At 46.7% G+C, this 27,640-nt stretch overlaps 1 protein-coding gene across 3 annotated transcripts in view; it reads right to left on the bottom strand.

Moving 5' to 3' along the window:
* Window positions 1-7,377: 7,377 nt before the first annotated feature.
* Window positions 7,378-27,640, bottom strand: part of ETS1 (ETS proto-oncogene 1, transcription factor) — a 303,023-nt gene continuing 282,760 nt past the window's right edge. For all 3 annotated transcript variants that reach the window (XM_069614182.1, XM_069614181.1, XM_069614183.1), the window contains 2 exons: window positions 11,559-11,677; window positions 7,378-8,404 (listed from right to left, as the gene is read on the bottom strand). In XM_069614182.1, coding sequence (XP_069470283.1) covers window positions 8,189-8,404; window positions 11,559-11,677 — 335 coding nt within the window. In that variant the 3' untranslated portion in view covers window positions 7,378-8,188. The remainder of the gene's footprint in view (window positions 8,405-11,558; window positions 11,678-27,640) is intronic.

Here is a 27,640-nt window from a genome sequence, read left to right as displayed (position 1 = left end):
GTTGTAAGACAGAAGCAGTGAATTATGAAAGGCAATAAACATCACACGCTAATTCACACACGTTTAAGGCAATGAAGCACTTTTTAATCTCACAAAAGTAAAAAATACAATATGAAATAAGGTTACAGTATTTATTATATTTATTTATAAAAACAACTTTGCAGGAAAAATGATGGGCCAGCATCAGGTATGATTTTCACTGAAAATGGAACTTTTCAGAGACAATTTCCTCTTTGTATACAACAGAAAACATGCAAATGATGGGTGCTACATCTGAAAGCTACACCTGTGTAGAAGCACCAGCTTTATATAGACATTTGTGATTGTTTTTCACTAATAAAAAACACATTTGAACTCTTCAAAAATATATGTACATATATATAAATTATATGAAAGCACATCTTGAAAAAAGACATTCTTGACCAACAGAATAGATCATTTTGTTTCAGTTCAAACACGTTAGCTGCAAAACATTGAAACTTGTCTCAGACTGAGGCACTGTGGTCCTAGAAAAACATACAATATCTTTCCTTGTTTACAATATAATATTGTCTTGAAACCTCTTTTGAATGTCCACAGAATGTGGGTCGCTATCTCACTGTGAAGACAGTAATAGATTTGGTAGGAGGGCCCATCTAGTCATTGCAATCTTGACCCTAAAAGCATGACTTGATCAAACAAATCTAATGAAAAGTCATCAAACAAAAGTAAAACCTTGAGGCGATGTTTCACAATTCGGTATCAACCATGCAGAATTTCCTGAGATGGTGCAACTCTGTCAAGTCACTTAATAGAACGTTTTTTTAATATTATCTCGGATCCTGAACCTTCAGTTTAAGAAAGGGTTTGCTAGTGAAAAGTCAGCCAGATGGTGATAGTCATCAAAAGTCAGAATAGTGCTTCTGGGCTCAGCACTAAGGTGGTGAACAAGATCATTTCATTGGATGTTTGTTATAAAATGAAAAATATATCAAGTCAGCCTCTGTCTCGTGACAAGGTTAGTTGTGATTGATGGACACATCTGTCCCATGATGGCTTCCTTTGCATTACTCGACTTCTTCTAACTATTTCACAATTCCCCCAGCTGTCTGCCTACACACAGTTTGTTCACGAAAATTATACCTTTTTCATTGTACTTTTTTTAGTGGCAAGCTGGACGTTGTGAATTTCTTTGTGCCTCGACAACAGCCTTGCACTTCCATTGCACAATGGAACTACTCCGCAGCACTTCTATTGAGGATGCGATAAAAACAAACAGACCTACTGTGTGGCCTATTTAGAAACCTCTGATGTATTTATCTATTAAAGAAAGTATTGTTAATAACGAAGGGTTTTCAGTTCTGGTACAAATGTTTGGCACTCTTCTGAGTAATCTACCACGTTACATGTAGGAGGGAGATATTCAATGAAGTCTTTTTTTATTTCTAAAGTACAATTAACTGAAACAGTTAGAAAGCACATCCCGACACTTCAATAGTGCATCACAAACATATGAACAAACACATACACTTAGCTTCAAGCCATGTATTAACACAACTCGAAAACCTACACGGAACTGTTGTTAAGGGCTGACATAATATTTATCGAGTGTAACCGAAGGACACAATATCGATAACATGACACTATGTTGTGCTTTCCTATTCAGACAGAGTGCTTAGAATCTGGTTTAACTTTACATTTAAAAGGTAAATAACATAGGCGTCCATATTGACAGTATTTGGCTATTACAATACTCCAGGAATGCCAGGGTTGTCCCTGTGACTATTTAAAACATGAAGTGGTTCATTCATAAAATGCACAGCCCTAACTTAACGAGCACTAGGACACATGTCTACTTTTTTGCTTTGTCAGTGCTGCTGTCCAGTTTTCTTGGGACAATGCAATTTGTTTGATATCTTGAAGTGAATCTAATATTATGCTGAAAATAATTTTCAAAATGTAGTTATTTAACACTTTCTTTAGATGATCTGGTTACATTCTCAAATTGTCAACAAAGAATGACTGCTATAAAATACTTTCTTACTATTCTAACCAATAATTGTACCCAATAGAATCTTCTGCTGCCAATAGAGTGTTATTGGCGATCCATGGTAAATACACATTTATTCCACAAAGCCCTATATTTTTAGTGTTGACTTTGCAGTTTAATCGAACAGTCAAAAAACGTTCAAATGTGTTGCCTTTTTTTTCCATGTTATCATTTATTTTTCACACTAGTTTACATTTTGCACATGCACTAGAAATTCATTAATCAGGGCTTGATGGTGCAATGTAAAATATTGAGAGAAATGGCACAAAGTGCCACTATCACAAATGATCTCAAATGTATATTGTACAAATTGTCCTTATCGGCCAGCTACCATTTTAATAGATTAGTCTTAAATAGACACCAACCATTCAAACATCATTTGCCACGATGCACACGATGTACATGTGACTATAATGCATGTGAAAGGACTATTGGGAAACGCCATAGTTTCAAGAAACATTCACTTGTAGGAAATTTATCTTAAACTGGATCAAAGGTTCATGAGAGCCTTATACTCAACTAATATGATGAAGTCTAACATCACATACTTAATACAGATCATTCCTTCCACAGCCCACCTGTATGACTGGCTCAAGTGCAAAACGCCCGCGTTGAGAACCGGAGGATGCTGTTTGTCATTAGTTAAATATCTGGTAAGGTACACTCTGACCTTTAGCCCCCACCAACAATTGAATACTACATGATGGGTAATAATTATGGCAATGCGTCACGTCTATGTCCAAGCTCCTTGTAACTGGATGCAGGATGAAAGTAGTGCAATATAAAACAGCATTATCGTCATTACTATTATGTGCACACTGCAGGAGAAAAACCATACATCCTGTCATTACACTACTTAGGCATGGAGGAAAACGTCCAGCTGTGTCTTTCTACTGCATTGTCCATCCATAGGATGTATTCTCCAACAGTATCTTCTGAATGATATATATATTTATACCAAGAACTTTGAACATGTTAATTGTCAACCAGCAATTCTCCAGGTGCATCAAGCAATGGCCACTCATCTTTCGAGAGTCCTTCCTGTGCAATGATTTCATTTTACTCGTTTGCACTTCTTCTGTCTCTATCATTTAGAACACCGCCAAGGAAGCACAGCTCCAGGCAATAATGAACATCATTTCTTAAAGGATAGAGATTTGGGGAAGATAGAATGTCAAGGAATTCTGAACTGTCTTAAAGATCAAATTTAATCTGTTGAATGGAAATCTAAGCCCTGAACAGTGAAAGATATCCATTGCCATTGACTTTTATAATTTCTCTTTCTGATCCTGAAAGTATGCTTGAAGGACTATGAATCCAAATTAAGAGAATATCCCTCCAAAAACTACTTTGGTGAATGGAGCCGGGCCCATTAATATTACCTTCAGTAATACATTAAATATATCATATGTGATAGAAAACTCAGATTCTGGTGTCTTCGCGAAACTACTTCTATTTGCCCGATTAAACATACTTCACTTTCCTGAGTATCTGTTACTTAGAGGTCAATGGTTCATTTTACAAGCACAGTTTAAAAAAAAAAGTTTCCAACAAATGTTCCATCCCCAAAATAGATCATGAGGTTGAAATTGTTGTTAACGTTATTCAAAATTATTTTGAGCATCAAAGAGAGAGTCATAGTGATTAATTACAGGGTGGCATGCATTTCTTGTGTTGTATTGCTTTATTTAATAGAACATGTACAACTCTTTCTCTGTAATGTAGGATATGATCTAACCAAGTCGTAACAGGTCTTTTACTCGAAGAATCCAGTCACTACACACACAGGCACATACACCAGACACTACTCATGTGCGCCGCAGCTCTACCAAAGTTCTTTCTTCTGCTTGTGCCTGTCAATTTATAATGGTTTTCCGGCAGCTAACTTTGTCCACATGTAGGACAGAATCCAGGTTCACCAGACTGAGATTCCCACGATCTAACCATTGACTGTTAACCTAGACTTCATCTTTCCATCGGTGCTGGGTCCTACCCAAGCCTTGACGCTATGTCCCTCTACCGCTTTCTTTCACTCTGACCTTTCTATATCCTTATTCCTGAACTCCAACCAGAAGCTACCTCTAAAATGAGAAAGCAGCATCACCCACCCTTTCCACCTGTGACTAAGTAAATCGTCTATTCGTGATGCCTTAGGGAGGACATCAAGCACCCAGGAAATACAGAATTGTTGGCCTATTCTTTCCCATCTCTATGATGATGCTAATTGCACAAGGCAACATGATTTCACTAGTATGATGAAGGGGTTTCCCCTAGTAGAGATTTGTTAATCACAGAACTCTGAACCTTTTAATCCATACCAGTATGTCTCTGAATCTGTATTTGAAAATGCCTCCCAAAATGGTATTTGTCTCAAATATCCAATTGCACACGGTGTCTCATGCCTACTCTGTCTCTTAACGGATGTACATGTTACGGAACTGATCTTAATCCTTCCCAATACCCATCTGAGGAGTCAGCAAAAAAGGGAGTTGAATGAAACAGCTAACCACTACTGAGTGATGGAAGAAGAGTTCTTCCTGTTGCTTTCATCCGGTTACATCCTCCCTGTCACCAGGACGTTCTGGCTTTTAATGCACACGAAGAACACAGAGGCTGTTCTACCAAAGAGGTGGGGGTGGAATTTGTCAAACCTTTGTTCAGCATAGCTTTAGAATGGCCAATGTACTTAGCCCATTCTTGTAGGGTCTGACACCCTTTATGACACTGCTCTAGGAAACAACCTAACCCCAAAAAGCCTGCGAATGCGTACATCACTGATACCCAGTCTTCATACCCTTATATTGGGTAAAAAGCCAGGACTCCACAAGGCTTCGGAGAGCACTTACCGCGGGAGAAATATGTTTGGTGAAAGAACTAAAAACACAATTGACATGATACACCTAGTATCCTATCTATTTCAATAATGCAATGTTGAACTAACTAGTCAAAATTTGCACTGCGTTGATTTGGTATCTTTGCTTGAACTCTATGAGGTATAAAATATTGCGAATCGGGCACAGTGGCTACTCATTGGCATGTATGGCTTTCATGGACCAAGCAACTCTGGAATGAGATTCCGGCCAGTCATAACCCAGTGATTCATGAATCGAGCCGATCAGTATTGCTGCGGCAGTAGATGGGAAACAGTACATCCCTAAACCCTCTTCCGGATTTCTCCACCCACCACTGACCGGGATCTGCAGAGATCGGACGGACAATGCGGTCACAGGGATAGAGTCAAGGTGTAGGTACCGGGTGAAGCTTCCTCAAAGAATAGTCAAGCAAACTAATACTCTTAACCAGCAACCTCATCACCAGGAGCTGCCATCTTCAAAATCCCGGCCTACCTGAGACTTTCGCTTATTCGGGCAATCCAAAAGGCACAGATATGCGAGAATAATGACCTTCAACCAATATCGAGTGGACCAGCCAGTTCACTGATTTCATGAGTTCCTGCTTTACCAATGACCTGGTCTTGTCAGCGTGGACAGAGAGTGTGAAGATACTTGCAGCCATGTTATTCAGCTTGCCCAGCAAGGATGGAAGACAGATTGGCAGGAGAGGTAAAGGGAGCAATGGCCGTATGCAGAAGGGAATGAAGGACATTGGCAAGAGGGACTAAGAGATGCAGGATCTTTGTAGAGGCCTTCTTTTTGGATAGATCAGTGGGGGGCGGGGGCGATGCAGATACCCGTTTAGCTCCTGTCTTACTGCACCCCACTATGTAGTTTTCTGTAGCGAAAGAGTGTTGACAACGCAGAGCCTGGTTAGAATAAGAGCCCTGCAGATCTATAAGACCAGCTGTAAAGTTACTCTGAGTAACCACAACAAAGGACAGCTGATAAAACCATGCATTTTGCTGAAAGTGGCGGCAGCAAAAAGTACTATCAAAATGTGTCCGAAGCTAAAACTATGTGTTCTGCTGTCTGTCAACAATATTCCAACACAGAAACCCAACATTCATAAACGGAACCTCTAAGAGCTATTGAAGAAAGCAGGCTTTGCAATTGAAATCTAAATAACAGTTCTGCATTTTACCTCAAATGAATACAAACTTTCTTAATTTATTTCCGGTCACCACTCTCAGACAATTGTTCATATAAATCATAAGGTGCTGTGTTGTACAACACAGTGCCCTTTGAATCAATCTTTTCAATACAATATTAATGTAATGGACTTATCTTTTCGTGAGCTATATATACTCTGTGAAATTAACAGCGACGCTTCGTTGCAAAGGGATGGTGATATCCGTCACTGGTGCTCTATATCCGGTCATAAAGTTACACTTGCAGACATTTGAGATATCGACCAGCTGGGTCGGCTGTTCTAATCCAGTCCCAGCTATGGCCATCCATTGAGCATGTTTTCATCACTTTTTCCTTGGCGAGACATAAGGTTCCTCTCCCTTTGTATCCTCCAAAAGGTTTGAGCTGTTTCAAATCACTCTGAAAGACAATATTGTGTCAATGCGATTCCGAAACTAACCATCCGATTTACCTGGATCGATAAGAATACATTAAATTGATGTTGCCGTCACTTTGTTATTGTTTTTATTTGTTGAATATAGTTTTCCAGTGCATTTTTCTTCTTTAAAGTCACTTTTTAGCTTCCCTTCCTGCTTCTATTCCTAGTTCAGATAAAACATCTGAAATGACTTAACATTTGGATTGGAAACTTTGCACTCATAGCCGTAAATCACGCACCGGCAGAGTCTCAAACCCTCTGCCTTTGCGGGTTAAACGCCAATATCAGTAACATCAATTTGGCTAAGATTTGGTGGCCAACAATCTATGATAGTTTCACAGACGTTCTAGTCAACTTGTCCATATAAATGGCCAATGTATACGTGACCACTACCACTGACCACTACTTTTATAAGTCAGAATCTATCATTTGGTCACTTAGATTAATTTCTGTTTACAAAAACAAATTCACAATTAAGACCTAAGTAGTCGAAGGCCATGGTCACTTTACTCAGAAGGTTGACTTGCTGGATGGAAAATTGGAAGAACGGTCCTGGATGCTTAGACCTGTGAAGGTCAAGAGAGCTATGGGCAGCGCCAGTCACATACCAGGCTGAAATGTTCTTGTGACTTTGCGCGTCAGCATCTAAGGTGAACGGGAATTCACGTTATTTACCCGTAGGCCATCCCGCCTCCTACTGAGGGCCTTTCAGAATCAGACGTAAGTTAAACATTTAGAATTAACATTGAAACCTTAAAATGGGACTGGAATGATACAAACCTCATCTCCCATTTGGAATGGAAGTAAATTGGCAGGATTAATTCCAATTGGCACGGCTTCGGCAAAGAAAAGGTAATTCGCCATCAAGGATATAACACTGTTCATTGTGTTTAAATAAAACATTTAATTTTGAAAAAAAACTATACAAAAATACTGTCCAGTACATCCTCCAAAAAGTGAGGATTTAAAGAAATATGCATTTTGGTGCCAGCAGAGCATGTTCGATGCATCCTATGTACTTTCAGCCTTAACTTTCACATTTCTCTTTTTGTTTTGGAAACATAAGAGTTTTACCCAGAGGACCTTGGGTTAGATTGCGAAAGGCTTTTTTTTTTTTTTTTTTTACAGTTATAACTGATATTTCACAGGGCTTTGTTGCATCAGTCCAGAAGTAGGACAATAATTCCACCTGGACCTTTTTTCCCTGACAGTATAAAAATAATGACAATTTAAAAAAAAAAACAGAAATGGAAAATCACAAAAATATATAAAGAATGGAAAATACTGACACGTAATATTGCATTTCTGAGACAATCCTACTGCTAAGGACAACAAAATACAGGGAAATACTGGCAGCAAAATATATAACAATGAGACACCCCAAAAAAAGGTTTTGGTCACGCAATCCAAGTCCATCCTTTGGTATGTTTTCTCCGTAAAAAAAAAAAAATCTTCAGAGGCAGTGTCAAAGTATTTGTTCTTGCAGTGTCTGCTCTCTCACTCATTGCCGGGGCATTCAGCATCCTCCCGCAATATACTCTGTGCCCCCCTCCCAACTTCCTCCTTCGCTGTCAGTGCATTGTGCTAAAGTAAGGCCATACCCGACAGCAATGGATTTTTTTAAAAACATTTTTTTTGTTTCTCAAAAATGCTGGCAGGCGTTGTGGTTGCTATGAAGATCTCCACCGATCGGTCCTATTCGTCGGTGTCCGGCTGCACATCCAGCATGGCGTGCAGCTCTTCCGGCACGTATCCCAGCAGGCTTTGGAGGTCGCAAACAAAACGGTACACGTAGCGCTTTCCGGCCGTCTTGTGGATGATGTTTTTGTCGTAATAGTACCGCAAGCCCCGGCTCAGCTTCTCGTAGTTCATTTTTGGCTTGTTTTTCCTTTTCCCCCAGCGCCTCGCCACCTGAAAGAGAGGAACAGGGTGATTAGCAGCAGGTCCAGTAAAAAAAAGAAAAAATACATATATGCATATGGTGGCCCTCTCAAAATCTTTAATGATTCCCCCTGGAGATCTGTCTTGATCTTTCTAGATCCGTTTTGATCTTACAATCTCACAGTCTCTCCCAAGCCATTTTTTTTTAATTTTATTACTGCGCTCTCGCATGTGCAGAGATTTCATGAAATGTTTGTTATCTGAGTCCCTTATAACCGAAAGTTAGCATAAGCAGTGATCACCTGTTAAAGAAATGTGTTAGCAATTTTCCAATGAGGAGAAAAACAAAAAAGTTGGAGAAGGAGAATTGGTCCTGATGAAGGTTTCCAGGAATGCAGATTCTAATGTCTGCAGTCCACAGTTCAGGGTCCACAACCGTTGGCTCTCCAGATGGTTTGGACAACAACTCCCAAGAGCCCTACCCAGCATTGTCAATATTGTGGGGACAGGGAGCCATGGTGAAGAACACCCAGACTGCCCTCGTTAAAGCTCACACAGTATAGCACCGTCCAATGAAACTATTGGAAGAAAGAGACCATGATCGCCATTAGCATGGGCTAATTGTGATCAGGAGAAGGTAAATATGACTACGAACACTAGTGAACAGCTCGGTGCACACTGCAGACAGACAGGCTGTGGTGTTGGGCGGTGAGGAGAGCCAGAGGATGCATGTGGTGAACATAGCCGTAAACTAGACTGAAAAGAGCCAGGGGCACAGGGCCAGAATGGGTGGGAAGTGAAGGGGCCATGGAGGAAAGGAGTGGGAGAAGGCAGGATGCACCTTGGACCAAAATGCAAGAAAGGATGGGAAAGACGGTGCCATAGCATGTAGGACAGGGGGACAACCCAGCAGACGAACGGTCAGTGTGACCGTGGCGGAAGGAAGTTCAGCCAGCAGGAGCGGGTTCAGAATGTGGGCAGGGCACCAGCAGCTCATGGTATTCGAATTTATTTGAATTAAGAACTTTTGACAAAGCGCTGAACATGAGAATACAAACTGTACACAAATGTAAGGTAATGATGATAAATTAATCAAGCAGAACATAGGAAAGATACAGAGTCAACTTTTAGTGAGGAGATGAGATGTATGTCATGTTTGAAAAACATGGAGAAAATGATGAACACATTGATAGGGGAGGAGAGCACCACGTTTTGGGGCCAGAGAAGAAAAAGTATGGAAACAGGATGGGTCAGAGGAGTTGAGGACCCTGGCTAAGAATTGATTTTGGGAACAACAGAAGGGAGTGAATAAAGATATTAAATAGCGGGACCTAGCAACAACAATAGCGGGAAAGAATTTGAGTGTCAAAAGTAGAAGTAGCAGAGAGGAGAAAGGGAGAGATAGATGTATGCAGAGGAAGTGATAATAATATACAGATGGTGAAAATGTAGACAGAACAAAGAAGATTAGACTGGAAGACCAATGAGAATAGCAGAACAGAAATCAATCAGAGAAAGAATGAAAAATAAGAGAGGTAATACGATGCTAAGTGGCGTGCAATGACCAGAAACGGTGAGCGCGACAAACAGTAAATGGAAAGAAACAACAGGCACGGGCAGTGGTAGAGACATGTAGGGCGGAGGAAATTGAAGGATGAAATATCTAGATGACAAGCAGAAGTAGCGAAGTGGGGGGAATGGTGTGCGTAGAGTATTAGCTGGGAAAAAGAGGGCTTCTATTTTGGAGGGATTGAGGTGAAGAACATGCGAGGACATCCAGGGCTGAACAGTGGAGAGACAATTGGAAACATTGGAATGGAGTGAATCAGGGAATGACGAAATGGGAAACAGAATTTGAGCATCGTCAGCATAGAAATGGCATGACAGGTTACAGGAAGTTATTAGAGTAGAAAGAGGAATGGTATAGAGAGAGAGAATAAAAGAGGTCAGCATACAGAGCCTTGAGGGATGTCACAGAGAAGAAGGTGTGGCAGACATGTATGTCCAAACCAAGAAATGGAGTAACCACGGCTAGAAAGATAGGAGTGGAGCTACATAAGAATTGAGTCACAGAAACCAAGTGAGTTAAGTGAAGAGAGAAGAGTAGGATGGTCCATGGGGCCAAAGGGGGAGTATAGATTTGGAGTGGCGGGCAGAGGATTGGAGAAGGGAAGAAGGACAGTCTTGGTAGGATAAGAGGAACGATACCCAGACTGAGGTGGAAATAGAAGAGAGTGTAGATTCAAATATGAACAAACCTGGGAATACCCTGCACACTCATGTTACTTAGAGAGAAATGGCAGAAGAGAAATGGGCAGAAGTTTGCAGGGAGGGTTCAAGAGAAGTCTTTCTCAGCATAGGAATAGCCACTGCCCGGTTAAAGCAAGACGGGGAGCATGCGCTAGATATGAACATACTAGTAAGACAGGCGAGGGAGGGGATAAGATGAGGGTAGGCTTAGGGATGAGGGAAGGTGGGAGAGGGTGAAGCGGGGAGGCATTAGGAAGAGCATGAGTTAGGAGGGCAGGGGTTTGAGGGTCAGGAAGTGGAGGAAAGGAAGGCAGTGTATAATAATAAGAAGAAGGGTATTGACGGCTATAATGCCTGCATCCCGAGCCATCTGACTGGCGCAGCTGCACCCCAGGATTGCTAATCATTCTAAATCCTTGCTTGGGAATGCCACACTCTGGTCTTGGAGTGCCTCAGAGCAGACCTTCAGTTCTCAGGCAGTGGATTCAAATCTTCACTGCAATAAACAGTAAATGGAACCACTAACTCCGCCCCCATGTTCATGGTTATCCTTTGCATCTAATATTCACTTGGATTTGGTCTCCTAATTCTCGCCGGCAGCAGTATCATCACTGGGTGTTCCACTAGGTAGGCCATCTATGCAGTCTAGATCCATGGCTCCCCGCACGCCCCCACTCATCAACCAATGAGCACCCCAATAACCTCTCCCAAAGAACTGGCCCCATCAACCTGCACCCATACCATGGAGACAACCGACCCAAGAACTCATGGGATTCTGACAACACATAAACCATGCAACCTGAAATATACATTTATCACGTTGTCTGACACAAATGATTGTACATGTTGTAGCTTTTAAGGAACTCTGCTCGCTAAACACATTTCTCAAAGAGGATCAAATGAAAGTCAAATGAGTATAGAGGGAAGAGCTTACCTCATCGGGGTCGGAGAGTTTGAACTCCCAGCCGTCGCCTGTCCAGCTGATGAAGGACTGGCAGGACTTGTCCGTAAGCAACTCGAGCAGAAACTGCCACAGCTGAATGGGTCCACTACCTGAGAAGGTAAAAAGGAGGCACAAGGTCACTAACGGGGCAGCCGGATGCCGCAAACTCAGCAGTGTCTTACAGACCACCTTTAGGAACCCATCTACCTCACCCGGCAAGGCAAGGAAACTGCACTAAAAGAGCCTTCAAGCCCACCTCGGAACCTGGGGTGAAGACGCTGCGCAAGAAGCAAGACCCACCACCCCTCTGTGAGTGCAAGGGCAGGAGAGCACCCCTGGAGTGCGCCCCTGTCCTTACAGAAACACTTATTATATAGAGGTCAGTAGCATATGCAATGCCAGATACATAGGACGTGGCCCTGCCCGCTATACAGTATAAGGGTCAGTGTGTTTTATGCAATTTGGTCCCAGGTGGCACAGCACACAGACTCTTCCGATCTGCCGCATCTTGGAGCACGTGGCTCAGAGTACAATGGCTCAGGGCACTTACCAGGAGAATCAACAATCGGTATTAAATAAATAATGATCTGCTTTCATGTTTAGACTCGCAGCACGATAACAGACACTCTGACCCCAATGCGAGTGTAATTAGCACTAAGGCAAAAATTGCCCCAGTGAAAAAAACATTCAATTCAGTTTTGCACAAAGAGAAAGAACTAGGAACAGGGTAAGCATTGCACTGGTGCAAAATGCATCAACATGTTTTTGCACTAAATAAATGTTTTCCCTAGTGTTAACTGTGCTTGCAACGGTGCAAGGTTTGTGCAATTACACCCTAGGATGGGACAAACACGGTAAGGGTTAAACAATGCATTGAAAGGATATGATTTTTGTACTAGGGCAATTTTTGCACTAGTGCTAATGGCACTCTGATATGATATGATATGTCATGTATAATGCGCCAATACACAAGTGTTTACAGGCAAGACAAGGGAGGGAAGACAGAGGGAGGACAAGACCAACGATCTTACTAGGCCTTGTGTCATTCAGATCTTGCAAGTGCGATAGTGCAATGTGCAGGGGGGAAGGGAGAGGGGGATGTGCCAGGGAGAGGGCAGTGGGAAGTGCAATCAGGGCAGCATTGCTCTGAGTAAGTGCATGGAGGCAGGGGACTGTAGGGGCTACCGTTACAGCCCCTAAATGCGCAGCAGGCCTAGAGGCAGTGCAAGGGAGACTGATCATGGAGGAGCCTGGTACCCAGTGAGACTTTGAGGGTAGCCAAGCAACCAGTAGGTACTGCAGATAGGCAGGTCAGCAGAGGAGGGAGAGAGTGAAAGCAGAGGACAACGGGAAGGTCTTGAGCTGCTTCCGGAACTTCAGGTGGTCTGGCTCAAATTTGAGAGGGGCAGGAAGGTCATTCCAGAGGGAGGCACCTGCAGAGGAGAGAGAGATATGCCCCCCACCCCCTCTCTGCCTGGAGAAGCATCTAACCCTTAGAGAGTTGGAGGTAGCTGAGCGAAGTGCTCAGGAAGGAAGGTATTTTGGAAGAGAGCATTGGATGTAGAGTGGGCCGAGGGTCTTGATGCAGAGGGTCGTGAACTTGATCCTTGCAGCCACCGGGAGCCAATGGAGAGATTTCAGGGCTGGAGAGATACGATCCCTGGGCTTGAGGCCAAGGATAATTGTAATCCTCTGCCTCTGGTCTACAGAGAAAGATGGGTGCATTGAGGGGTGCGCACGGACAGCAAAAAAGGAGTGAAATAAAAAGGTGACGTCAATAATGCAGACAGAAGGAGGAAGGAAGCTACTGTCCTCCCAAGGAACAGTCATGGGGTGCAGCAAGAGACAACTCAGAATGGCTTCCATGTTTTTATCAGTTCTTTATGGGTGCACGTGAGCTGCAGAAAGGCGGGCGCATGGTGGCTCATGATGCCAGTACATATGGGGGAGAGAGAAGGCAGTCCTAGCCATGTTTAGGGCATGCACAAGTGGAATGGAGTTTTGCTCTGTCCAGGGTTTGGACAGGGGGACTTTGCCCGCTCAAGGTTTAGAGTAGGCAGGGGTGGTCCTTGCCCTCTCCAGGGTTTGGAGATGGGCAAGAATTAGGGCAGGTGGAGGCGGTCCTTGCCCTCTCCAGGGTTTGGACAGGTGGAGGCGGTCCTTGCCCTCTCCAGGGTTTGGACAGGTGGAGGCGGTCCTCTCCCTCTGCAGGGTTTGGATGGCAGAGATGGTCCTTGCCCTCTCCAGGGTTTGGACAGGTGGAGGCGGACCTGGCCAGTTCCAGGGTTTGGATGGCAGAGGTGGTCCTTGCCTTCTCCAGGGTTTGGACAGGTGGAGGCGGTCCTCTTCCTCTGCGGGGTTTGGATGGCAGAGGTGGTCCTTGTCCTCTCCAGGGTTTGGGCAGGTGGAGGCGGACCTGGCCCTCTCCAGGGTTTGGATGGCAGAGGTGGTCCTTGCCCTCTCCAGGGTTTGGATGGCAGAGGTGGTCCTTGCCCTCTCCAGGGTTTGGAAAGGGGGGAACGATTAGGGCAGGTGAAGGTAGTCCTTGCCCTCTCCAGGGTTTGGAAAGGGGCAAGAATTAGGGAAGGTGGAGGCGGTCCTTGCCCCTCCAGGGTATGGACAAGTGGAGGCTGCCTTGCCCTCTCCAGGGTTTGGAAAGGGCGGAAGAATTAGGGGAGGTGAGGGCGGTCCTTGCCCTCTCCAGATTTAGAGCTGGCGGCGGCAATAATTGTGCTTTGCAGGGCATGGCGGTAGCAGAAAATGTCCAGCTAGGTTTGCATCAAAGAGAAGCGTGTGGCCTGGGCACATAGCAGAGTGCCAAGGGAGGCTCTTGCTATTGACCTTTTGATGAAATGTCGACAATAAGGCCAGCTTGTGTTGTGTGGAGCATGCAGGCCTGTGAAGGTGGATGCACGTGCACATTTCGCTCCACAAGCCTCCCTCTGCTCAGGCTGAAGCGGGCCGCAATGGACTTCCCAGCCTCTGGAAAGTCTAGCTCGGAGGCCAACGAGTTCCTTGCGCCTCACGTTCCCCACTGCCTTGAAGAGCTGCCAGCTGGCACCAGGCGGCCCAGCCTGGCTCTTTCATGTTGTTTCTATGCTGGTGGCACGGCATGTCAGTTGGCAGAGCAGGCTCCTTGGCCCCAGAGGTATTCCTTGCGCAACGCCATGCCGCTGGCAGCATATTGGGCATCGTCGGCCCGGTCCACCACACGCGCCAAGCAGGCGAAGCGTTGGCATCATGGCGGCACGGGCTCCTGGCTGCATTTGAGTTTGTGCCAGTGATGACATCGTGGGTCAGCAGAACTCATCTTTTTTGACAGTTACATGGACTTCCATTTTAAGAGTGGGTGTGGGATAAACGTCCCTGCTTTTTCACCACATGCCAGACTCTTCTCACTGGTGAATGCTAGAGCTTGGCACCCCATGTTAAAATGTGTGCTCCCCGATGTTGGTCGTGCCACTTTATCTGCCAATATATTGACTAATACGAAAGTCAGGAGTGAGCTCAGAGTTCGGGGCCCAGCTACAGAAAATAACACTGCAGATACTTTTTAGTTTTGGCCATTAGGCACCTATAAGCCAGAACGATTGCATTGGAGCACAGATAGGGAGACATGGTATATGAGAAGGGACACACAGCTTGTAGGTGTCTGCTTATTTACCAACTCCTTGACTGCCCATGGCCATGCAAATACCTATTGCCATTCACATCCAGTTTCTGCCCCTCCCCGCCCAAAAGACATCCTCCTAGGACAATGGCCTACACATTTTTTTGGGCCTGGGCCCCCCGAGCAAAATATGGGCAGGCCAGGCCCCCCGAAAAATGCCAAATGGACAGTAAGTACAAATGGCTATGAACTATTGCGCGCCGTCACCGCACCCTACTGCCAGTATAGTCCCTGGGCCCCTCACCTGCTCCCATCACAGTCTCTGGACAACCTCATCCGACTGCTAGCCCAGTCCCTGTGCTCTCCCCCCAACACCACAGACCCTGGTCTCTCCCCACCCTGCTCCCACCACTATCCCATGGCTCCCGCCCATCCTGCTACCACCACAGTCCCTAGGTTCCCACACCCTGCTGCCAGCACAGTCCCAGGACTAGTGGGGGCTGGTTAATTTGTTGAGTTGAGGGGCATAAATATTTCCACCAGTTATACCATAGCGACCAAGCGCAGCAAGGAAGTCCAATCCAATCAAGAGGGATTTGGTGGGTTTCCCCCCTCCTTGAATTTTTTTAAATAATGGGTTCAAATATTGCATTTTAGAGCATACTTTTACAAAATTGGCAAAAAGCCTAACAGTTGGCACATGGGCCAGGCATGATATCTTTACTGGACCTCTTTGATAGATGTCCAGTAAAAAGATACCATCCCTGTCCTCTGCCCCCCCCCCACAGTGCCTAACACAATCCACATGATCAGGTGTGTATGGAAGGTGCTGGGGAGCCAAGGGGGAAAGCATGGTATTTTTGACTGGACATCTATGATGGATATCCAGTAAAGAAATACCATCCCTGTCCTCTGGGCTCCACAGCGCCTCAGAAGGAGAGTTGATTTTGGCAGGTGGGTAGTAAAATGCCTTTGTTGTACAACCTGCCCGACCCCCTCTACACCCATTCACCAAAATCAGCTCAACTAACCAAAACAAACACACACACACATTCACACAGCAATCACTCTATCATTAACACGAGCACCCATCACCATACACTCACTCATAACACAAGCATACACGCATCCATACACATATTTAAATAACAAATAAATGGCTGAAACGCCCCACGCGCAGCTGCTTTGTCCATATCTCTGAGGAGGCGCATAATCTCCCCCTCGTACATACAGACATGCAGTGCCCCAGCCAGCATTTCCAATGAGCTATGCAAGGCTGGCGCACCCCACAGATTGAAGACTGTAAGAAGCCGACCATCAAACTTTGCACTCAAAGGGCCTGCCCGTCTTTTTTCAAAGCTGAGAGCTAATTACCTAAATGGAGCAGTAAACACATTACTGGATAGTAAAGATGTCTGAACCAGGTCTATCTTCAGTCACTCCATTTATAAGCACTATGCATGTCATTCACTGAAGTCCTGCTAAAAACCAGCATTGGCAAAGCCCACAGGTTTGGCTTGTGTGTAATTAGCCATTTGCCAGGCACTGCCATTAGATGCCCAGGTATTCGCACCATTGTGTAGCTGCTACCATCGATGGCCAGTTAATACCACTCCGGCAGTGCCTGGCAAGTGCCATTTACATTCAAACACAATAGCCCAAACCACTGGCAATGCTTGCTTTTTATGCCAACTGGAAAAAGCCCCCACTGCGACTTCAGGTTGTTGCTGCAGGACCCTTCTTTCATGTAATTTCAGAAAATGGCGAATGCCTACAATAAAGAGATCATGAATTGATAGTCTGCGGAAGGCCTCCCATTCACCAGCCCGCCCCCAATCCTTCCCTCCATAACATGTACATTCTGCCTGTAAGCTTCTGTAGCCTAACTCCCAAAGATGTAACTGTACCTTTAAGATTAGCTGACCCAGGCCTGCCCCCTATTCATCCCAGTTCATGTTCTACCCCCACACCCTACTTATAATCCTCTATATACAGCGCTTTGTTGCTCCCCGGTCAGATTTGTGTTTCCCATATCCCGCACATGCAGCATGCTATCCCAATTCTATCCATATTAGTGCAGCCACCTAATAGGGTAAAGCCTTCGCTTTTTAGCTGGGAGTGCCCCACATAAAACCCAATACTTGCAAACTCACTAATGTACCGCTCCGTGTACACATTTGCACCAGTCATAATGGTGGAAAGCTAGGCAGAAAGGTCCTTGGCTAATGGATGTCTGGATGTGTGCAATCAAACCTCACCTATGTCGGAGGCCTTTTTAGGGGAGTAGTGAGGTCGGATATGTAATCCATGCTACAAGTAGGGGTGTGCAAAATGTTCGCCCGCGATGCAAATGTGCAGAATCCGGACTAGAATCCGCTCCACACATTCTGCAAAATCAGCATTACAGTTCTGCCACCATTGAAATTTCATCCAAATGGGTTGCGGATGAGTTGGACTGTTTGCGCATCCTCTCTTTGCGGATGAGTTGTGTTGTTTGCGGGTCCTCTCTTTGCTAATGGGTTGGACTGTTTGCGGGTCATCTCTTTGCTGACTGCTGGCAGGTCTTCTCTTTGTGAATGGGTTTGACTGTTTGTGAGTCCTCTCTTTGCAGACGACTTGTGTGTTTGTGGATCCTTTCTTTGAGGATGGGTTGGACTGTTTGCAGGTCATCTCTTTGAAGACTGTTTGAAGGGCCTCACTTTGCAGACGAGTTGGACTGTTTGCAAGTCTTCTTTTTGCGGAAGAGTTGTGTTTGCGGGACCTTTCTTTGTGGACAAGTTGTGTTGTTTACAGGTCCTCTCTTTGTGGGCATATTGGACTGTTTACAGGTTCTCTCCTTGCAGATTGTTTGCAGGTCCTCTCATTGCAGATGAGTTGGACTGTTTGCTGCTCCTCTTTTTGCAGACGAGTTGGATTGTTTGCAAGTCCTGTCTTTGCGGACGAGTTGTGTTGTTTGCGGGTCCTCTCTTTGCAGACGAGTTGAACTATTTGTGAGTCCTCTCTTTGGGGACGAGTTGGACTGTTTGCGATTCCTCTCTTTGGGGAGGAGTTGGACTGTTTGCGAGTCCTCTCTTTGCGGAAGAGTTGGATTGTTTGTAGCTCCTCTCCTTGCAGACTGTTTGCAGGACCTCTCTTTGCAGACGAGTTGGATTGTTTGCACGTCCTGTCTTTGCGGACGAGTTGTGTTGTTTGCGGGTCCTCTCTTTGCGGACATGTTGAACTGTTTGCGGGTCCTCTCTTTGCGGATGAGTTGTGTTGTTTGTTTGTCCTCTCTTTGTGGATGAGTTAGATTTCTTGTGGGTCCCCTCGTTGCTGATGGGTTGGACTGTTTGCAGGTCCTTTCTTTGCAGATGGGTTGGACTATTTGCGGGTCCTCTATTTGCAGACTGTTTGCGGGTCCTCTCTTTGCAGACGAGATGGACAGTTTGTGGGTCCTCTCTTTGCAGATGAGTTGGATTGTTTGCGGGTCCTCTCTTTGCAGACAAGTTGGACTATTTGTGAGTCCTCTCTTTGCGGACGACTGGTGTTGTTTGCAGGTCCTCTGTTTGTGGATGAGTTGTGTTGATTGCGGGTCCTCTCTTTGCGGATGGGTTGGACTGTTTGCGGGTCCTCTCTTTGCAGACTGTTTGCAAGTCCTCTTTTTGCGGAAGAGTTGGGGTGTTTGTGGCTCCTCTCCTTGCAGACTGTTTGCGGGTCCGCTCTTTGCGGACGAGTTGGATTGTTTGCAAGTCCTGTCTTTGCGGACATGTTGTGTTTTTTGCAGGTCCTCCCTTTACGGATGAGTTGAACTGTTTGCGAGTCCTCTCTTTGCGGAAGAGTTGGATTGTTTGTGGCACCTCTCCTTGCAGACTGTTTGCGGGTCCTCTCTTTGCAGATGAGTTGGATTGTTTGCAAGTCCTGTCTTTGCGGACATGTTGCGTTTTTTGCAGGTCCTCTCTTTACGGATGAGTTGTGTTGTTTGTTTGTCCTCTCTTTGTGGATGAGTTAGATTTCTTGTGGGTCCCCTCGTTGCTGATGGGTTGGACTGTTTGCAGGTCCTTTCTTTGCGGATGGTTTGGACTATTTGCGGGTCCTCTCTTTGCAGACTGTTTGCGGGTCCTCTCTTTGCAGACGAGTTGGACAGTTTGTGGGTCCTCTCTTTGCAGATGAGTTGGATTGTTTGCGGGTCCTCTCTTTGCAGACAAAGTTGGACTATTTGTAAGTCCTCTCTTTGCGGACGACTTGTGTTGTTTGCAGGTCCTCTGTTTGTGGATGAGTTGTGTTGTTTGCGGGTCCTCTCTTTGCGGATGGGTTGGACTGTTTGCGGGTCCTCTCTTTGCAGACTGTTTGCAAGTCCTCTTTTTGCGGAAGAGTTGGGGTGTTTGTGGCTCCTCTCCTTGCAGACTGTTTGCGGGTCCGCTCTTTGCGGACGAGTTGGATTGTTTGCAAGTCCTGTCTTTGCGGACATGTTGTGTTTTTTGCAGGTCCTCTCTTTACGGACGGGTGGAACTGTTTACGGGTCCTCTCTTTGCGGATGAGTTGGACTGTTTGCGAGTCCTCTCTTTGCGGACGAGTTGGATTGTTTGCAGGTCCTGTCTTTGCGGACGAGTTGTGTTGTTTGCAGGTCCTCTCTTTGGGGAGGAGTTGGACTGTTTGTGGGTCCTCTCTTTGCGGATGGGTTGGACTGTTTGCGGGTCCTCTCTTTGCAGACTGTTTGCAAGTCCTCTCTTTGCGGAAGAGTTGGGGTGTTTGTGGCTCCTCTTCTTGCAGACTGTTTGCGGGTCCTCTCTTTGCAGATGAGTTGGATTGTTTGCAAGTCCTGTCTTTGCGGACATGTGTTTTTTGCAGGTCCTCTCTTTACGGGCGAGTTGAACTGTTTGCGAGTCCTCTCTTTGCGGAAGAGTTGGATTGTTTGTGGCACCTCTCCTTGCAGACTGTTTGCAGGTCCTCTCTTTGCAGATGAGTTGGATTGTTTGCAAGTCCTGTCTTTGCGGCCATGTTGTGTTGTTTGCGGGTCCTCTCTTTACGGACGGGTGGAACTGTTTACGGGCCCTCTCTTTGCGGACGAGTTGGACTGTTTGCGAGTCCTCTCTTTGCGGACGAGTTGGATTGTTTGCAGGTCCTGTCTTTGCGGACGAGTTGTGTTGTTTGCGGGTCCTCTCTTTGCGGACGAGTTAGACTTTTTGCGGGTCCCCTCCTTGGATAACAGAGTAAGAAACTGCAGGGATACGGATCGGACGTTCTCTGGGGGAGAGACTTATAATGGCCCACATTTATAGCAACACATAGAAGGCGATTATGGGAACTGCAGAAGACTCCCTCTTGGTCAATAATAACACATGGGAAGTCCTACTCGGCGAACATCCATGTACAGAAAGCTTGAAAGCCATCGGCTGCCCGGAGGAGTCAATTGGTTCCATGTTGAGTAGTTTTTCCTAGAAGGGCAGCCTTCCCACACTCCACCACGCGTGACGCACAGAGAGAACCACATGAAAGGTTCCGGCCACTTTACAGGCGCATACCTTCTGCAGCAGGAAAATGCAGCGCGAGCCCCCGTCGTGCCAGCAACCGTGGGGGTCTCTGCATCGCCTGGGCCGTTGCCAGCAGTGCCTGAACGCAGGCAAGCGGCGCAGGGAGACTCATAATATCCCTGGACTGGAGTCCTGTGGGTGTGGGGGGGGGGCATGACTCAGCAGTGGCGTGTATGTGGGAGGGGTCGTTTTCGTACAACTGGCGATGTGAAGCAGTGCTTACTACAAAGGGGGAGGGGGTGAAAAATATATATTGCAAGTTATTTCAGATCAAAATTAACATCCTGTTCAGCAACCAAATACAAACTTAACTTTCAATGGACAAATTAACAACCAATCAAAAAAGATGGCCCTACCCAAAATAGTGTTCATTATTGGACGGAGGGCCCGCGGGAAAAGGCAAAGACAGAGGAAGGCCCCTGGGTTCCACACTGAAACAGAAGCGCGCTGCCTAGAGGAGCCTGGGGGTTCCTTTTGCATCCACCTGATACGAACAGCGATGAATTTGGCGAGGCATCCAAGTGCCCCATGGTCCCCTCCCCGATGATGCTGCAGAGCACGAGGCACTAGAGTGCTCTCAGGGACTGCCCAGTCTCCTCGCCACTTATTAGATAGAGTCGACAACTACTACACGCGTCATGCTGCAGACACGTGTTATCCCAGGGGGCAGAGAGCACGTTCTGCAGTCCCACCCCTAGAGCTGCACTTGGGATAATTACTTGAAAGCAAAGACAGCAGCCATTTCTACTTCACTCCAGATGTGTTGGACCACAACTCCCATCATCCCTAGCCAGCAGAGTCAAAGGTGAGGGAGTCATAGGCCATTCCCTCTGGAGAGACGTTGGTTGTGGACCCCTGCTGGGGGGGCTTCTGTCAGCAATAAAAGCCGCAAGTCCGCAACTCACCAGCCTTTGCAATGGGTAATCAGTGAGCTATGTTCAAATATATGTCCTGTGTCAGACGAATTCCTGTGAAACTATACCCATTATGGGGGTTTAATACATGTGAAAGTGGTCATTCCAAAAGCCCCCTCCCCGTTTATTGACAGTTTGTGTGTGCGTTTAGTTCGTTCCTAGAGCTGAAAATCCAGACTGCCTTCCGTTAATCAGAGTTATTCTTCCTTCCTGAAGGCATCCTTGGGTGTTCGTGGTGTTGGCTATTACATGCTCTGGACGGTGCAGGGGATGTCCAGCCACAGCCACGCCACCGGGCATCTGTGGGGCATCCGGTCATGTAGTGGGGAAAGGGTGTCCTTATTGCCCAGGATACGGGTGCTCACATTCTCAACATCCTATAGTTGCGACTCTTATGCTCACATTAGTAACATGAAAGCCTGCGGTGTTTATATATCTCACACCTAATACCTTGCCTGAGTTCAGTTTCTAACCGTGGATCCAGGATTTGAACCCGTTTCTCTGCATGGTCTTGCTTGCAAGACAAGCATGTTGCCCCTGTGCTATCCTCCATCCAGGCCGCTCTGCTCACCTTCTCAACATCCTATGGTTGAAAGGCTGCTCTGCTTACATTCTCAAAAGCCCTTAGTTGAAAGGCTGTCATCCATGTCAGATTGTTGAGTACTTATACAGTGATCATGTGACCCCCAAGATTGTTCATAAATACAGCCTTGCAATCTCCCTTAGCATTCAGGAAGGAGAGCACGAACCTTGATATCTCTTCATCGTGTTGCTGGGGTGGTTTGCACGTCCCAGAAAGGGGGCGCTGGGAGTATTGTGTCATGCACACACCTCCATCGTCACATGCTTGAAATGTTATGGGATGTATATGTATAACATTCACAGTTTCCGTCTGCATGAACCCCGCCGCTCGGGTACAGGGACAGGAGAGATGCACGTACAGACATTGACGGGAGTGTTTCTTAGCCCCGACACGGCCCGTGAAACGTGCACGCGTTTGCACTCTCTCGATTCTGACACCAAATGAAATAGGATACAATTATGTGTACAGGAGAAGACACTTTGATGAATTGGTGAAGCTGGGAATAGAACCAGGGTCTGCAGGAGCTATTATCTAGAATTTAGCTAGTAGAGCAGAACTATTCCTCCGATAGCAAGCGTTTCGAGTATCTGCGTGCACATACGTGCATTTCAGGTCCTGGTGCTCGTTTAAACTGCACTGTTTCGCTACCATACACGTCATCGACACGCTACTTATAGCCAGCACCAAACCCTCAACCTTCTGAAAAGGTAGTTTTCAAAACTCTGGGATTGCTGTAGTCAGAATAAAAGGAGCTCCCCTTTCATTGTAAATGTCAGTCCACAAAGCGAGCTATGTAGATGGAAGCAGCGAGGATGTTAGATGTAGGGTATGCCGAAGCAGCCCCTGCAGTGTCAGGCAGATGAGCGGTCCCATCGGTGGGGTGGGCCGGCGAGGGGAGTGGGGGGGGGGGGGGGTCTAGGGGCCCAGGGCAACACACGCTCGGGAAATGAAGGGGGCTCTTGTTAACTGGTCCCCAGGGCCCAGACAATGACCTCACTCACATTAAAGCGCAGAGATAAAGACAGCTCCTCCCCGGGCCGGAATGCCAGAGTCACAAGCTGCTTTTGTCAGGGCCCGCATCTGCCGGGGGGGGGGGGGGGGGGTCATCTGCCCGGGTTTTATAGTGCGGGGAATGTAGCATGAATCCTGTCCATTTCCAGGCATAGAGGAGATTTAGGGGTGCTTAGCGGAAAGCTAAAATATGGGGCGCAAACTCCCGAAGGTTTGACAGACCGCCGCTGGGGCATATGCACCCCTCACGCCCAGAGCACAGGCCATCGTCCCACGGGCGTAAGGGGCAAGGGGGCAGCCAGGGAGTCCGGCCAGCCAAGAATAGGGCCAGTCAGCGGGGGTCACATGCTATATCCGACTCACAATGGGCACCCTGTCTGGCACTGCCAGCCATGGGATTCCTCCAGCGAGGGCACCGCGAGCGTCACATGTTTGGAATGCAGTCGCACCAGGGGAAAGCACTGCATTCGGGCCGCATCCCCCAAACTATGCAGAGAGGGATGAGGGCTGGGTATTCAGAGCTCAGCTGAGCCCGGGGGCTCAGGGCTGCCCGCAGAGACTGGCCGGCCCATGCCAGCCAACAGCCCCATAACAAGCACCCCTTGTCTTCCTCGTATATGCATCATTTATAAAGCACCCTGCTGATTAATGCTGCATGACCGCCACCCGGGCCCTGACGTAGGTCAGCGGCCATGAATGAGGTCTAGCATGCACGTGGCAGTGCACGTGCCACTCTGACCGCAGCATGCACATGCCCTCGCACACCATACCGTGCACGTGGCAGCGTAAAAGCCCTCACACACAGAGGCATGCAGGTGGCAGTGCACGTGACCTCGCACACCGGAGCATGCAAGTGGCAGTGCAAGTGCCCTCGCACACCGTAGCATGCACGTGGCAGTGCCCTCACACACCATAGCATGCAAGTGGCAGTGCAAGTGCCCTCGCACACCGTAGCATGCACGTGGCAGTGCCCTCACACACCATAGCATGCACATAGCAGTGCCCTCACACACCATAGCAGGCACGTGGCAGTGCAAGTGACCTCGCACACCGTAGCATGCATGTGCCCTCACACACCATAGCGTTAATGTGACAGTGCACGAGGTAGCCCTCGCACACAATAGCATGCACCGGGCAGCTTAAGAGCCCTCCTACACACAGAAGCATGCAGGTGGCAGTGCACGTGACATCACACACCGTAGCATGCGTAGGAGGCGTGATAATAATACCAGGGGAAGGGATTCATTCTCCCGGTACCCGACTAGGAGGCGTGATAATAATACCAGGGGAAGGGATTCATTCTCCCGGTACCCGACTAGGAGGCGTGATAATAATACCAGGGGAAGGGATTCATTCTCCCGGTACCCGACTAGGAGGCGTGATGATAATACCTGGGGAAGGGAGTCATTCTCCTGGTTCAGACGCAGGAGTTAAATTAAACATGCAAGGGGAAGGGAGACATTCCCCTTGGCCTTGTTGTGAACTGTACCAAGTAATACCAGGAGAAGGGAGGCCTTCCCTTTGTCCCAGGCTGAAAGTTGGGCTAGAGTCACCAGGGGAAGGGGGTAATTTCCTTTGTCCCAGGCTGAAATTTGGGGCTCGAGACACCAGGGGAAGGGAGTCATTCCCCAGGCCTTTCTGCTGTGAAAGAACATTCTTTTGGACATTGTTCAAGAAGCAGGAGAAGCGAGCCATACTCCTGAAGAAGAAACGTTCTGTTAGTTATCTTTTGGTTGTAGTGTTAGGGTTAGAGTAGGATTTTGATTCAGGATGGCAGAACTTTAATTTGACGGATATTCTGACAGACCCTTTAGTATGTGTTTCAAGAAAGGGAAACCCCTTTTAGAGAAAGGGACAGTTAGGCTTTCAATATAAAAAATAAAAGTTTATAACCAAAATCATGCCACCTTTGTGACAGCTTCCTTCTTTGACACCCTTACATAAACTGTAATTACCCTTACACAAAAGCATTACCACATGTGGTAATAACACATCCCACTGGGGTCCAATGTGACTAGGAAAGAAGGAACAATGTTAGGATTTGTAATCATAAACAAAGATGCAATCACACCGAACAAAGGGCAATGCTTAATCTAAAGCAGCAACAGTGCAACCAGAGACCAGGCATGCTGAATAAATGACATCCAGCAAGGATGGAATAACACGCAGCAAAGATGGAATCACAGCCAGCAAAGATGGAATCACGCCTGGTATACATAGAATGATGCCCAGCAAAGATGGAAACACACCCAGCAAAGATGGAATCACGCCCGGTATACATGGAATCATGCCCATCAAAGACGGAATCACACCCAGCAAAGAAAAAATGACACCCAGCAACGATGGAATCACACCTGGTATACATGGAATGATGCCCAGCAAAGATGGAATCACAGCCAGCAAAGATGGAATCACGCCCGGTATACATGGAACCATGCCCATCAAAGACGGAATCACACCCAGCAAAGAAAAAATGACACCCAGCAACGATGGAATCACACCTGGTATACATGGAATGATGCCCAGCAAAGATGGAATCACACCCACCAAAGATGGAATCACAGTCAGCACTGGCAACAGTTAAGCCAAAGCACCAACAGTGCAACCAGTGACCAGGCGTACTGAATAAAGGACATCCAGCAAGGATGGAATAACACACAGAAAAGATGGTATCACAGCCAGCAAAGATGGAATCACGCCCGGTATACATGGAACCACGCCCAGCAAGGATGGAATCACACCCAGTAAAGGTGGAATCACATTCAGCACTGGTAACGGTTAATCCAAAGCACCAACAGTGCAACCAGAGACCAGGGCTTTTGAATCAATCACGCCCAGCAAAAGATGGAATCATGCACATCAAAAGATGGAATCACACTTGGTATACATGGAATGATGCCCAGCAAAGACGGAATCACACCCAGCAAAGATGGAATCACAGTCAGCACTGGCAATGGTTAATCCAAAGCACCTACAGTGCAACCAGAGATCAGGCGTACTCAATCACGCCCAACAAAGATGGAAGCACAGCCAGCAAAGATGGAATCACACCCGCTATACATGGAATCACGCCGAACAAAGACGGAATCACACCCAGCACAGATGGAATCACAGCCAGAAAGATGGAATCACACCCAAACAAAGGTTGAATCACAGCCAGAAAAGATGGAATCACAGCCAGAAAAGATGGAATCACACCCAAACAAAGATTGAATCACAGCCAGAAAAGATGGAATCACACCGAAACGAAGATGGAATCACAGCCGGAAAAGATGGAATCACGCCCAGCAAAGATGGAGTCACACACAACAAAGATGGAATCACACCGAAACAAAGATGGAATCACACCCAGAAAACATGAAATCACGCCCAGCAAAAATGGAATCACATCAAGTGCTGGCATTGGTTAATCCAAAGAAGCAACAGTGCAATCAGAAATCATGGTGCCAGATAAATCATGCACAGCAAAAATGAAAGCACACCCAGCACTCCTGGAATCTTGTCAATCATTCCAAAATGTTAATCCAAAGCAGCAACAGGGTACCCATTACGCCACCACTGCTAAGAGAGAACCGACAAACAAGCCTTCTCTTGTCAAGCACCCAACCCTCTGGACCTCGATCCAGACAATTGGCTCGGAAAGCCCTGACAAGTCCCCAGTTTCACAAATCTCTCAAAATGCGGCTTTTTAACAACACTGGACCAATGAGCTAGGTCTCAAATGCTGGCTACTCACACCCTGCACAGCGCTCTGCTGCTCTCGAGCTAGGTCCCAAATGCTGGCTACTCACACCCTGCACAGCGCTCCGCTGCTCTTGAGCTAGGTCTCAAATGCTGGCTACTCAAAACCTGCACAGCGCTCTGCTGCTCTCGAGCTAGGTCCCAAATGCTGGCTACTCACACCCTGCACAGCGCTCCGCTGCTCTCGAGCTAGGTCCCAAATGCTGGCTACTCGCACCCTGCACAGCGCTCCGCTGCTCTCGAGCTACGTTAGTGCTTTAAACAATAAAATATATATGTTTTATAAATCCAAAGCAGCAAGAGTGCAGCCACATACATCATGGGTGCTGAATAATTCCTGTCTGGCATATTTTAAGCTGGCTTCTATGGGCTACATCCAGCACTCAGACTCCTGACCGCCACTGATGGAGTCGCATCACTAACCGGTGGGAGTCACATTGCACGCTGAAGGTCTCCCATTAAGTACAGAAAGAAGGACTTCTCACATCAATGTATGGAGAGGCCCATATCTACGGCCGAGTAATTCACAACCAGTCCTGCGCTCGCGGAGTCTGATGGGATTGTAGCCTGCACCCACGAGATGCCCACACTGCGCCAAGAGAATTCACATCCTACGTAGGGGAACTCACGGAAAGCCTGAGGGGCCTGCATCTGTTACTTGCACTGATGGACTAATCAACGAGCACCGAAGCACTCTGATGCAC

This window comes from Ambystoma mexicanum, chromosome 9, assembly GCF_040938575.1.
Source record: "Ambystoma mexicanum isolate Mex_15411 chromosome 9, UKY_AmexF1_1, whole genome shotgun sequence".
Taxonomy (NCBI): Eukaryota; Metazoa; Chordata; class Amphibia; order Caudata; family Ambystomatidae; genus Ambystoma; species Ambystoma mexicanum.
This window is presented reverse-complemented; position numbering and strand designations above follow the sequence as displayed.